Source organism: Morone saxatilis, unplaced genomic scaffold, assembly GCF_004916995.1.
Source record: "Morone saxatilis isolate NCDOM2014 unplaced genomic scaffold, NCSU_SB_2.0 Contig23, whole genome shotgun sequence".
NCBI lineage: Eukaryota > Metazoa > Chordata > Actinopteri > Moronidae > Morone > Morone saxatilis.
Window position 1 is genome coordinate 12,747,394 of NW_023339796.1, and position 13,627 is coordinate 12,761,020.

Consider the following 13,627-nt stretch of genomic DNA (forward strand, 5'->3'; position numbering starts at 1 on the left):
AATATTGTTGTAAATGTGCAAAAAAGTGTCCCCTCAAAAATCCATACCAGTTTTTTAAACATTGTTCGAAGCTAAATGTGACAAAACGTTGCTGTTATTTTCAGCGTGAGCCGCTTTACAAACAGCACCCCATAAATGACTCCAAACAGCTGTCTCAAACATGCAGCAGCCTGCTTATTAAAGTGCAGTACCATATCTCTGTACTAGTACACTGTATATAATGCAGCCTGGGTATCCCACTATTCTGATAAACAAAATGTTATCTTACCGTCCCTCAACAGTAAACCCAATGTAGATGACAATGCAGACCCCAGTGACGGCCTGATGACCATGCTGAAGAAAATTTACTCAGAGGGAGATGACGAGATGAAGAGAACCATCAACAAAGCCTGGTCGGAGTCCCAAGAGAAGAAAATACGAGGAGAGGGCATGATGGACCTCTGAACTGCTCTCACTGCTTTTCCACAGCAGGACCAAGCTGACATGACTTGAATATTAAATGTTAGGGGTTGAACCTAAAGTCCAATATATAAAATCATATTTCCACAAACTCTAGAAATTAGTATGCAGCCCTGGTGTTCTGATAGTCATGGGACATAATGCACAAACCTCTCAATAAATCCCACAGCAAATGCCCATACGAACATATGGCCACTGTCCAGCAGATGGCAACCTTAACACAGCAAGAAATCACACAGTTTCATCACTTTATTTTTGGTAAAGCCAGATTGAATGGGTTAAAGTACCACAATGCAATTATTTTTCTTGAGCTAAATCTCTGTCAGTGCTACATAGTTTAAATTTGACCAGGGTCTGTAAAGTCTCATCTTGATATTGTTCCTGTGCAGCTAAACTGAGCTGATATTTAAGATGTTTCCGTGTGTACTTTTGCCAGTCATGCTCATGTTCCTTTAAAAGACACAACCAGAGGGCTCTTCTGACTTCTTTTTAAGTCTTTATATCAGCCTTTTATTTGTTGTTATTCCATAAATAGTTCAGATGACAGCTGCAAAGACAGTTCTACCCATGCATCATTTAATAATTTGCATCACTGCATGGGTCTGTATTTTACCCATTCCTGTTGCATAGTATAATACTCTAGAACACATTCTTTGTAATTCCTTAATTTGACTCTTTTTCTACTATAATTTCTATTTACAGTTGCACTGTTCATGTTTTGATTATTTTACTCTGGCTCATGTGTTCACCTTATACGTATTGTTGCCCACCCTCAGGTTGTTCATGAAGTGCTCACAAATATACATTTTGAACCGACTCTTCTTTGCCTCTTCTTTGTTTGTCTTCTGGTTTTGAGATCGGAACAGATTTTATTCAATGTTTTAACCAACCATTTATTAGATTTGGCTAGTCATGATTTCGATATGCGATCACAGAGAGCTGCCTGCTCAAAGAAGTTTATTTTTTTTTCAAGGGACTGACTATTTAAGCTTAATTATAATCTATTTTTGAAACTCCAAAATCCATGTGCGACAGGGTTTTGTGCATCCATATAATCCTTCACCAGATCACCTAGATTATTGTGGGTAATGCAGTACAGCGTGTAATGGTTCATGGCCTGTCCCGGTCCTAGAGACAGTCACAGCACATCTCAGACTGAATTCAAAGTTTTATGTTATTTACAGGGCATGAACTGTCGAGCTGCACGTTTTGTCCACCAGGTGGCAGCAGCGATCAGTATTTCGCATGGGTTACTCTGGGGATCATAACACGCGCGCTCACACACACACACACACGGGGGAAATCTAAGCCACGATTTTACTGTAGAAATGTGAGCTTTTATTTTGTAGGATTCACGAAGGGTTTGGCAGAATAACAAACTCAATTCTTCGTCAGCAGTTTTGCTAAAATCAATTATCAGGCTCATTCATTTTTATTATCTGGAGGTCCAAAATAATTTATGAGTCCTTATTCATTTGGACAAACAGATCGGGGTCATATTATATGAACCGTTGTAATATTTCCACGGAAATATGGCTGCTCGGAATATGTTTCCACATTAGATCTGTCCAGGTGATACGTTGATCCGTGTTTATGTGTTTACATAGTAACCTCCCAGAGACGCGTGAGTGAATGTGGTGAACTGTAAATCATCAGAGCTCCTGGGGAAGAACCACTGCAACGCATTTCTCACTGAGAAAAGTTATAAATAAGTCCACGCTCGGTTAGACATTCACACACACACACACACACACAATTAACACAATCTCCCTTTTTAAGAAAGTGCCAAAGATAAGAGCCCAGGAGAGATTAACTAAAGGAGGATCTGCTTTTAAAATTCGCATCAGAATAAAGACTCAGGGATGTAGTCTGTAGATTGAAACATGCAACACGTTGGAAACCCCCCCTCACCGCCTGCCTGTCTGTCTGTCTGCCTGTCTGTCTGCCTGCCCGGGTTACAGCGTGTCATTGGCCTCACAGTAGCACATGAGCCACATCAACGTGACACACATCGATTATTTTTCATGAGATTTTTCATTCATGTTTTTTTTTCTTACATTCCAGATCAGTTTTTGATTGGGACAGTGTCTGAGCAAATCGTCTGGACTTTCTCCACCAGTGCGCCACCTCCCATCCGCCCCCTGTTCAGTGACGCTATATAAACCTCAGCGAGTCACAGACCTCGATCAGATGGATACAGTTGGACGAGGTGGACGCATCGGCACGTACCAGACAAACTACTGACAAAAAAAGGCGAAAGGGATCTATACACACACATATATATATATATATATATATATACACACACACGAACTGATTGTTCACACCGCTGCGCTACATGGATACCGGTTGTTTCACCGCGGCGCAGCGTATTTCGTGCCACACCATGAATGCGGAATTATTTAAGCCTGTTCCTGAGCGTGGACCCCAACAGTCCTCTGCCCCGGTGAAAACCAGCAGGAATAAACCCGAACAAACCAAACCAGAGCTGGCCCAGGTGGTGACAGACTCCAAGACGGGAAGGACCTACAGTAAAGGAAAGCTTTTGGGAAAGGTAGGACGATTTAAATGTTACATGTGCTCCTCTCGCTTCACCACAGGGATCTCTGAGGTGTTTATCAGAATCTGTGTTAAAGAGTCGCTGGTTTAGGGTGATACTGAAGCTGTGGATGATTAAAATTAAATGACTGGCTGTTTTCCAGGTGTGTTAGTAATGCGGGAATAGGAAATGACCTCGTGGTGGCCAATCTCTCACCGCTGTACGCGTCACTGCTGAATGAATCAGGCGCAAGGTGTGCCCGGCTCCTGTGCGCACACATGATTGGCATCACCTTTTTTATAAAGCCGAGTAATTGTTTGTATGAATCCTCGCATTTTATTGTCATCTCACTCAGACAGCCACAAATCCATCTGCCTCTGACTCTACCACGGTTCCGCTCCCCTCCCATGTCCCCCGCTGTAATGATTTTCACACAGTATGTGCGATGTATGAATGGAGTGACTGTATCAACATGTTGCTCGTCAACGATACGCTGCGTCGGGCAGCCAGCCAAACCTTTATTTATTTTTTTTATTTTTTTCTCCTCTGCTGCCTGCCGCAGAGCTGGAAACGTCTCCGTCAGTTTCATGGTTAATGAATGCAGCAGCTCGGTCTGCCTCATCCCTCATGTCCTCCAGCCTTTTTAAAGTCTTGATTGCATCAAGAAATGTGCATGAATACGCAGCAGTGAACATGATATTTGGGGTTGCTTGTCGGTTTGAGAATCATGAGAGCATCCAAGGCAACAAAAGATGCTGGTCAATTGATCATCTTGATCACAAAATGATTCATCAGAATAGAGTTAACCCTGTAATGTTTGATCCATGATTTGTTATTTCCTTGGCCACACCAGCCTTTCACAATTGGCTAAATTGTCAAACCATTTTGTTTGCTGTACAGCTATTTTGATTCTCGGTTCGAAGACGTTGAGGCAGATTATTTATGGCCATTGCAGGTTTTCAACCTGCTGCTTTTGTTAACTGATCATCCTGTCTGTCTCCCCCCAAGGGCGGCTTTGCTCGATGTTACGAGATGACAGACCTCTCCAACAACAAAATGTATGCTGTGAAGGTGATTCCGCAGAGCAGGGTGTCCAAACCGCACCAGAGGGACAAGGTACACCATCATGCTTGTTTATATTTCAGTATGTCTGGCAGAGAGGTGTTGTGTTTTTAGGGTTGGAAATATGCACACAAATTTGATGGACTGTCAATTTTAATTATTTTTTTTTAACAGATAACGAATGAGATTGAGCTCCACAAAACCCTGTCGCACAAGCATGTGGTGAAATTCTCTCATCATTTTGAAGACCAAGAAAACATCTACATATTCCTCGAGCTCTGCAGTCGGAAGGTGAGACTTCATAAAGCTTAACAGTCTGCACAGCTTGGATGGGCTTTGCTTGCACATATACATTTTGCCTTGTATTGCTCCAGTGAAATAATAGACCATACCCATTATATTCAGTCCACTGACTGATGCAGGGTTGACGGTTCACTCATTGCTCTCTCTGCAGTCCCTGGCACACATTTGGAAGGCAAGACACACGCTCACAGAGCCAGAAGTGCGTTATTACCTCAAACAGATCATATCCGGCCTCAAGTACCTCCACAGCAGAGGGATCCTGCACAGAGATCTCAAACTAGGTATGTGGCGCACATGCACGCAAAGCATCCCAGGAATCTGCTGTGACTTTGGACAGGCACATGTTATCTGTGGAATGCTGACTGGACAAATGTTCTCTTTCAGGCAACTTCTTTGTCAACGAGAACATGGAGCTGCGACTGGGAGACTTCGGCCTCGCTGCCAAGCTGGAGACAGTCGAGCAGAGGAAAAAGTTAGAATTTTTAAATACTACTATGCATTTTTTTTTTTTTAAATTGAGGTAGACACAATCTCTCAGACTGAAGAGACTGATATCGGAACATTCAAATTATTTCAACAAACAATTGTCTTTATATAAACTTATTTAACTTTAAAATAAAAAAAAACATTGCTTCTATACATAAACATAACTCCCTAAAACCTGAACATTAAGAGTCTTGGACCTTTTTTCCAGGGCTTCCATAATGCACAATCACTTAAAACCATTACGTCAGCTACTAAGCACACATACTTCCTCCCACTGCTTTCCCTCAGTAAGTACCTAACTAAACCAGTTTCCAAGTGGCAGTTGAATGCAACATTCAGTTTCAGTACCTGTTTGACACCATCCACCACAGAACAAAGTAATCTTCAGTATTTAATCTGTCATGTACTTGTTGTTCCCAGAACAATCTGTGGGACTCCGAACTACTTGGCCCCTGAGGTGCTCAACAGACAGGGCCATGGCACAGAGTCTGACGTCTGGTCCCTCGGATGTGTCATGTGAGTTTTGGCTAATTTCAACTTAAAGTTATTTAATGTGGTTCAGTTGTGTAAAATAACATTTGTGCAGTACATGTTTTGGCTTCATTTAAGCTTCATTTTATGTTATTTTATTTATTTTTTTAAAAAAGGACAACCTCTGAGATTGTTTGTTTAAATCTAAATCATAATTTGTTGATCAATGGTTTTGGTTTATCCCATTCAGGTACACGCTGATGTGCGGCAACCCTCCTTTTGAGACTCTAGACCTGAAGGAGACCTACAAGTGTATAAAAGAAGTTCGGTACAACTTGCCATCCACGCTCTCTCCTGCAGCACAGAAACTCATCTCAGGCATCCTGCAGAAAAACCCCAGTGACAGACTCTCACTGGATCAAATCCTCAACCATGAGTTCTTCACCAAAGTACGCAAAAGTCACGTCAATTTCAAGAAATAATGATGGGATTTGATACCGTTGTCCATTTATGCATACTTTTGCCATTAGCTAAAGATCGTCTTGTCTGTTCCCTGTCTGCCTTTTTTTTTCTTCCTCTAGGGTTTCACCCCTGATAAGCTTCCCCCCAGCAGCTGTGCGATGGTACCAGAGCTCCACCCCCCCAGCCCTGCTAAGAAATTCTTCACTAAAATGGCCAAGAGCCTCTTTGGCAAAAAGAAAGCAAAAGGTAAGCAGCAGTCAAGTGACTAGATCTAGTAGAAGATCTGTTAGATATTTCTCTTCCCAAATGTAATTATGTAACACCTGTCATCTTGTTAATCTGGTTTTGTCTCATGAGAACTGATGTTTAAAAATGTATTCAGTTTTTCCTTCCTTCATTTCCAAGAGCTACTGTATGTATATAAACACTCATGTGGTTAAACACATTGTAACTAAAATACACAAATCTTGATATTGCAGTGGAGAAAATTCCATGTGAGGAAAAAGATGACAAAGACATTTCCAAGCTGGTGTCAGGCATCGTTAAATGTTCCATCAATCGGCAGATCAGCTACAAGACAGTGGGACCCAATGAGGTAAATATCTCTGTGTGCATGTCCTACTTTTGCAAGGGGGGAAAAAATTTGGGCTTTGTTTACTTGAAACAAAATGGGGTAATTCCAGCTATGAAGAAGGTAATAAAAGTCCGACGAGTAGCACAGAAGTTAATAATTTCATGGCAGATGACATCTGTTAGGCATGTTTTGAAGTAAGATTAACACCTTTGCAGCATATTTAAACAAGAAAACATTTAGAAAATGGCACTTCAGTGGAAATATGGCGACTGAAATGTCAGTTTAATTATGCGACGAGAGTTCTCAGAATAGGATTGCAGATGCCAGCTTTAAAGACATTCTTAGACTGACTGATTATGGGGCTGCCATGTTTTTAATTATACGAATGAATCGTCCTTCTTAAAGTGATTTTTAGAAATGCGTTTTCTGGTTATTTAGCTTTGTTTCACTGAGATTGCAGTGTAAGATTCTGTATTGTCCCTGTCCTTCAGCTTGTCAACAGATAAGCGAAATTTAGATGAGAGATGTTGCACAGTTTGTTGGTGGTAGCTGTTAATATTTAGTGAGGAACAGAAGTACATTAGACTTATTGAGGCCAGTTTTTCTAGTATAGAGGAAATGTTACTGCATAACAGGCAAAACCCATTGTCCTTTTTTCTCTACTACGTAATTTTAATCCTACTACAGACTAGTGTATTCATTTTAGCAAGCTTCAGCTGTGAGTGACTAAATGCCACAACAGCAGGAAGTTCAGTTGGCCAATCCCTAATCAGACTGGTCTAGCTGCTATTTATAGAGCCCAATAGGAACTGCGTTGTTTGCGCTTTGGTGTGAATATTTCTTTGTCAGCTTCATAATGAGCTTGTGCTGAGAAACCAGGTTGTAGTCAAGAAACATCAGCTGGATTGTTTTTGTTTCGTTTTCTGACTACACAAGGTAGCTCACAGAGGAACCCTTTTTTTGCATGCATGTTTGTAGAAAAACATTATGTTCAGAAACTGCTTTGTGGTCACATGACATTAGAAACTGCATATCACACCTGCAGTATGCTGGCAAGGAAACTGTAGTACTAAAAGTAATTTCACCCCAGTGCAGTGGCAATAAGGTGCACAAAAAACAATAGAGGCTGTGTTATTTTAGACCCATGAATGCTAAGCAAGCTAAGCAAACATTAATAGAGCAGTTGCAGAATGTCTCATGCAGTTCTCATGCAGTTCTTCTTAATTCTGTGGTTACCTTTTTTGGCATGTCGTGTTTTGTTTCTTCTCACTTCATCTTGTGCTCTTACTCTTTCGATGTGTTAAATCATATCTTTTGTTGTTCAGGTGCCCTCTCCCACCAGTCAGCTGGTCAGCTCCGTGCCTCTGGAACAGACTCCTGCTGAGGAGGAATCCAGGAAGTCAATCTCGCGCTCCTTCAAGGGCACAATGGCCAGCAGCACTGAACGTAAGGCCCAATACTTTTGATCTGAGTAGATATATTCAGTGCATTTTTAATTCCTTTTTGTCTTTTATGGTGATCTAACGAACTTCTGGTTTTCTCTCCAGCCTGTGAAGACGTCCTGAGCCCTGCAGCTCTTGCTGAATCGGCATTGAAAGTTCTCAACGGCTGCCTGGCTACCATGCCTGCAGGTAGGCATTAGACTGAGCTATTAAGACCACAAGAGCACTTTTGGACTACAGCATAATATTAATTGGCATGTCAGATCGCCATGTTTAACCTCATGGTAATGAAAATGCTGAGTTACATATTTAAATCTTTGCATCTGAGATTACAGAGCACCAAAACGGCATGCCAAAAAAATGCAGCTCCCCCCAACATGAACCAGCTTACATTCTGTTTTTGCAGAATCATTCAAGTTTAATCAACCAGAACGTTTCTTTGCCTTTACATCCTCTGAATATCTGCTGACTCATGTAGCCTAGAGCACCTTACATCTTACAGCTTTCTTAACATTGTATTTATTTAAGTCAGCGTTTTACAAAAATGCCACCAATCTTGAATACAGTTACTTTCTGTGCTTGATATTGTTCCATAATCCTAAACTTGATTATTTTTATCTCTCCAGCCACTAGGAACCCACCCTGTTTGTCCAGGCCACAGTCCTTCCTGTGGGTGACTAAGTGGGTTGACTACTCAAACAAATATGGTTTTGGCTACCAGCTCTCAAACCAAAGCATTGGTGTGCTTTTCAATGAGGGAACACATCTCAGTCTTTGTAACCAACGCAAGTAAGTATCTTAAGAGCTACAGTATTTACTTAAGCTGTCATGTAAACAGCTTAGAACTTCTTGATTACTTTGACTAGACTAAGCCAAGTAACTGAACTGATTCAATGCGTTATACTTAACTAGTTTCCACATAGCCAAGCTATTAACATTTTTGGTCATTCATTAAAATTAAATTTGAAGACAACTTTTGAAACAAATCAGAACACTTTAAATTATGTGGGGTTTTTTAAAAGGTTTTCTTTCTCTCTAAACAGGACAGTCCACTACTGCTTGACCAACAACAAACACTTCACTTTTGCTACCAACTCTCTACCTGAGCAGCTTCGCAGCCAGAAACAAATTGTGGAGCTCATGGCAAATTACATGGAGCAGAACCTTATGGAGGTATGAGCAAAGTGGTTAATTTGCAGCCATTATTTTGATTAGTCAAACCCCAAATAACTGTATGCACTGAATTCTGTAATGATTTAAGGTATATGCTGAGAGAAGACAAACCCTTTACCAAACTTTTGTAGATTTTTAAAGTGCAATTGGACAATTATTTAATGTGACATCCTGGGATTTAAACAAAATATGTTCTGTCCTCTTCAGGGTGGAGATCTGCACTGTGAGGAGCAAGTCTCAGGTCCTCCTCCTCTGCTGCTTCAGTGGGTGAAGACTGACCATGCTCTGGTCATGCTCTTCAACAATGGCACTCTACAGGTTAGAAAAGGCTAATAAATTCTATATTTAGAGAGATTTTTAAAGTGTAAACAAAGGTAGATGTGGTTTACCCAGCTTCGTAACGCTTACCTTATGCTCTGTTTTAACCCTTTCCAGGTTAACTTCTACACAGACCACACAAAGATCATCCTGTGCAAGTCAGCTGATGACTCGTACCTACTTACCTACATCAGCCGGGAACGCGTCTCATACACTTACCTCCTCAGCATGCTGATTGAGATGGGCTGCACCTCCGAGCTAAGACACCGGCTGCGATATGTGGTCCAGCTGCTCCAACACCATGCTGATGCCTGAGGGCACATCTCCGTGCCTCCCAGGCTGCCTGATTGGCAGATGCCTTAGAGGCAGTCTGACTGGTTAACACCTTCTTTGGCAGCCCGACTGGCTGATATAATTTCTCGAGGCAGTGCTGCAAGGAGCTGACACCTGTTCAGTTGACCAATGGAAGACTCAGAAGTTGAGCAAATATTCTTTGGACTGGTGCTTTGGCATTTGATTATCAGATTGATTGACCTTGACAAACATCAAGCAGTCAGGAAGTTGCCCAATGCAGCATCTGCCCCAAGGGTTTGTGCCTGTCCAGCTTATGCCTCAAAGGTATCCACCTGGAAGGTATTGATACCTAAGACTCCTACCTGGCCTGAAATGATGGATCCCTCAAAGGCAGATGCCTAAATGAACACCCAAACTCCCAATTCACCTTCCCTCACTCACTCAAAACCACTGCTTCTTGGCTGGATCTTTCAAAGCCGCCAACCAACCCTGCAGCTTTCAGCTTCCCTGATAGCCAATAACCCAGGCATGGTTTCTCAAAGGTATCGAAACACTAAAATTGTCTTATTTGCTTGCAACGGAACAGGAATAATCTTGTAGCTGGAAGGCTTCTAGGCTCAGTTTTTTCCGAAAGTATTTTAGCAGCAAGGTAATTTATGGCGTTGACTTGCACTGGAACTGTGATGTTACAGCAGAGATGCTTTGAGAACTGTAGTTTGACGAGAGAGACCCTCCTACCCTCGGTTGGTTTCTGGCCTCTTTAGACTATGGTGCACACATTCATTTATTTTATTTTTTTTATTTTTTTCTTATTTAAAAGAAAAAAATGAGCCAGCTATAGGATCACACTACGATCTTGACCTCACATGCACAAATAACATTCCTGGCCTTATTTGATGATGGTGATGGTAATGTTTGGAGAAGTCATTGCTGCTTCTCCTCCAACATCACTTTTGTCTTTTGTTTTATTTTTATTTTTTTCCTGTTAGTTGTTAGTTGTTAGAATCAAATTTCACTGAAATGGTACACGGCATACTATAGGGGCTATGGGAGCAACACAATTTTGCACTTTTCTTTTGTGAATTTATCTGGAACGCAAAACATTTTACTACCACTTGTAATATTTTATTTGTTTTTAACTAGATACCAAACGGCATTTTCTTTGTTGGTTTTTAAAATTATTCAGTTTTTTAAATTCACATACAATAGGTGAGTGTGTGTGCGCCACACATGTGCTGGTAAACAACTGTTGGTTGGAAAATGAGGGTGGGGAGGGGGGATAAAAGTGCCTTTCTGAGGGATGTCTGTATAGTGCAATAACAACCCTTTGTGAATGTCAAGCTGGATACAAACAAGGATTTGAGATGGGTTTTACAGTGGGATTTACTCTTGTACTTTAAGCCAAGTTTAAAAGTAAGTCCAATAGCACTACACTCACTACCTGGTATAAGCTTTTAGAACAACTGGTATCACAAGTATATATCCCAGTAATATCTACTAAGGAAAAAAGAAAACATTGTGCTCTGTTGTACTGTACTGTACTGTACTGTAATCCTTATCGGTTTACATTGCTTTCTCGACCCAGAGTTGTACCCTAAAAACTGTGACCTGGAATGCAAGTATTACGTACATGTGTTTTCAAAAACCAACATTGTGAAAGCCATCTGCCAATTCAGAAGAGTCTTTATTTTTTGGCACATAATGTCCTGTTTATTTATTTTTTATTTATACATGTTTTTTATTTATTGTGTAAATGTTACGGTCTTGACACAAAGATGTTCAATTCCAATCACTTTTTGTATGTAACATATTTGGGAGGGAAATAGGATAAAAATAAAGTTTATTGAAAATGAACTTGATTTACTCGAACTGTTGCATTTTTGCTGTGCTTTTCCCAATACCTATACCTGATTTATTGCCGCATATACTGTATCTTGCTACCTCGTTAGGTGTATATAATAAGTGCATAGTTTTCTCTCTTGTAACAAGCTAAAACTGAAATGTAAGAAGTCTGGTAGTGACTATAAAGCTTTACAGCCACGTTGAAAATTATAGGGCTGGGCACTATGCAGATGACCTTATTCTGTTTCTAAAAACAGATACTAGATCTATTCAACTTACAAGAAAGTTCTGAAGAAAATGACGTCACCAACTCACAAGGGTAGTGTTGGAATGCCAAATCAAGTACTGTAACTGGACATGCCGTTATTGTTTAGCATGGGGCTGACTCACATGCCTTGATTCAGGTTTCAATGTGGACTCTTTGGCCTGTTTTTTTTTTTTTTGTTTTTTTTTTTATTAAGACAATGCAGCAATTAAATCACATTCTATGGGGCAGTATATCCTAGCTAGACATGGGATGACAAGCATAAAATTACACCACACTGCACAATGTAGCTGGTTTGTGTTGTCCTCTATACAGATCCTGGGCTGCTCTTGGTGGGGTCTATCCTAAAGGAATATAAGCCAGTGGAGTCACGTTTCATGTGACACAATTGAGTCCTACTGCTTGTCTCTAGAGACTAGCTGTCTTTTATAAAGGAGAGTTTCTGAGCATGACCTTGTTCTTGTTGCCTGCAGCCCTTAACATCACTGACACCCTCGAGTGACATCCTCATCAAAGCATTTATATTCTGGCAAAAATAACTTCTCTAACTAGACAGTGTATGTGTAGTTTAAAGCATATGAACTTCTCACCACTGCTTAGACATAAAAAATTAACAACTCTAAATAAGCTGTCTGGTATGACAGTAGCAACCCAGTGTGAGATCAGTTAATAAACAGTGTTACAGGAACCCAACATGCAACAGCCCTTTTTTGACTATAGCAGTGTAACATGGTATACATCTTTCATAATGGTAATTAGTAATGTATGCATACATTTAGGTTGGAACCTGGCTTTGACTTTTATTTTAGGAATAGATTTTAGAGTAGACATTTAACAAAACAACTATGTCATGACATTCAAAATATTCAATATTATTTGGCCAACAAGGCTTGGAAACAGATTATTATTCCAAATACAACATTTAATCAAAACTGGGTACACAACAACAGTCAGATTTCTAGCTTTGTTGAAAATCTGCACACAGTATCAACTGAGAGACCTCTTCAGATAAACAGAAAATAGTTGTGAGGTACTACGTCAATGTTTCAAACTTGTCAAACTAGTTATATTATCTGTGAAAAAAGTGGGCACATTTTTTCTATGTTCTTGGTAATAGTTTCCATACCTATCCTATGAATACCTTGAAGTGCTGACAGAGGGTTAGGAAATTCAACCATAGTTGGTAAACTTGCCTGATATTAACTTGCGTCTGATGGAAAAATGGTTAAAACCCTTACAGTGCTGCTATGTACATCCGCCAAAAGGACAGGTTATTACAAGCCAGTGAAGCTTCCTATCATTGGTTTTATTGACAGGCGTAATTCTGGGGGGAGTGAGGAGGCTTAAATGTGACAAAACAAGCAGATAACACATGGAATACCAATTTATACTGTAGATATGGACATAGACGTGATTTTACATATGTGTATATACACACATAAACGCACATACAAATCAACAAAATTGAGTCATATACATATCCAGCACACGTGTTCAGTCACCTTCCTGCCACACTCTCAGCTGTTGTTATGATGTAGCAGTGCTCTATTCAACCATGAACACAGTCCGAGCGGCAATGAGAGCCAATGCAGCCTTGTTTAGTGGGTGTGTTTGTGTGTATACAAAAGGAAACGGCCTACAGATAGACAGGACTCACTTGGCAGCTACTCTATTAAACTCCATGGAGACCAAGAGATAGATAGATAGAGAGAGACATGTCATCATACTTCACCACTGATTGCATGCTGGAAACTGGGGCAGCAGCATCAGATCACAAGGCTGCTTTTCTGTGACTCTGAGGCCAAAATGTGCTGATTTCACATCTTTAATTGCAGCATGAGATATTCACTTCACTCCGCTCAGCCAGTTACCTCAGAGGTGTAAATGAAAATCTCTACTGTCAAATTCTTTCTGAATTCTATATATTACACAGACTT

The 13,627-nt window shown here is 40.5% G+C and overlaps 2 protein-coding genes across 2 annotated transcripts in view; both read left to right on the forward strand.

The window, feature by feature from the left end:
- Nucleotides 1-1,276, forward strand: part of cacybp (calcyclin binding protein) — a 3,760-nt gene extending 2,484 nt beyond the window's left edge. Inside the window, exon 6 of the mRNA XM_035671411.1 lies at nt 282-1,276. Coding sequence (XP_035527304.1) covers nt 282-444 — 163 coding nt within the window. The 3' untranslated portion in view covers nt 445-1,276. The remainder of the gene's footprint in view (nt 1-281) is intronic.
- A 1,363-nt stretch (nt 1,277-2,639) lies between these two features.
- Nucleotides 2,640-11,442, forward strand: plk3 (polo-like kinase 3 (Drosophila)). Its single transcript, XM_035671321.1, has 15 exons — nt 2,640-3,013; nt 4,007-4,114; nt 4,235-4,351; nt 4,515-4,644; nt 4,748-4,835; nt 5,270-5,365; nt 5,571-5,769; nt 5,902-6,028; nt 6,262-6,377; nt 7,682-7,802; nt 7,904-7,987; nt 8,425-8,587; nt 8,842-8,971; nt 9,179-9,289; nt 9,407-11,442. Exons 1-15 carry the CDS (start codon nt 2,798-2,800, stop codon nt 9,602-9,604), a joined length of 2,004 nt encoding a protein of 667 aa, XP_035527214.1. The 5' UTR covers nt 2,640-2,797; the 3' UTR covers nt 9,605-11,442.
- Nucleotides 11,443-13,627: the final 2,185 nt, after the last annotated feature.

Coding starts and splice junctions, on each gene's coding strand:
- plk3 (XM_035671321.1), top strand. CDS start 2,798: ATGGATACCGGTTGTTTCACCGCGGCGCAGCGTATTTCGTGCCACACC. Junction 5,366..5,570: donor TGGTCCCTCGGATGTGTCAT/GTGAGTTTTGGC, acceptor TATCCCATTCAG/GTACACGCTGATGTGCGGCA. Junction 5,770..5,901: donor ACCATGAGTTCTTCACCAAA/GTACGCAAAAGT, acceptor TTCTTCCTCTAG/GGTTTCACCCCTGATAAGCT.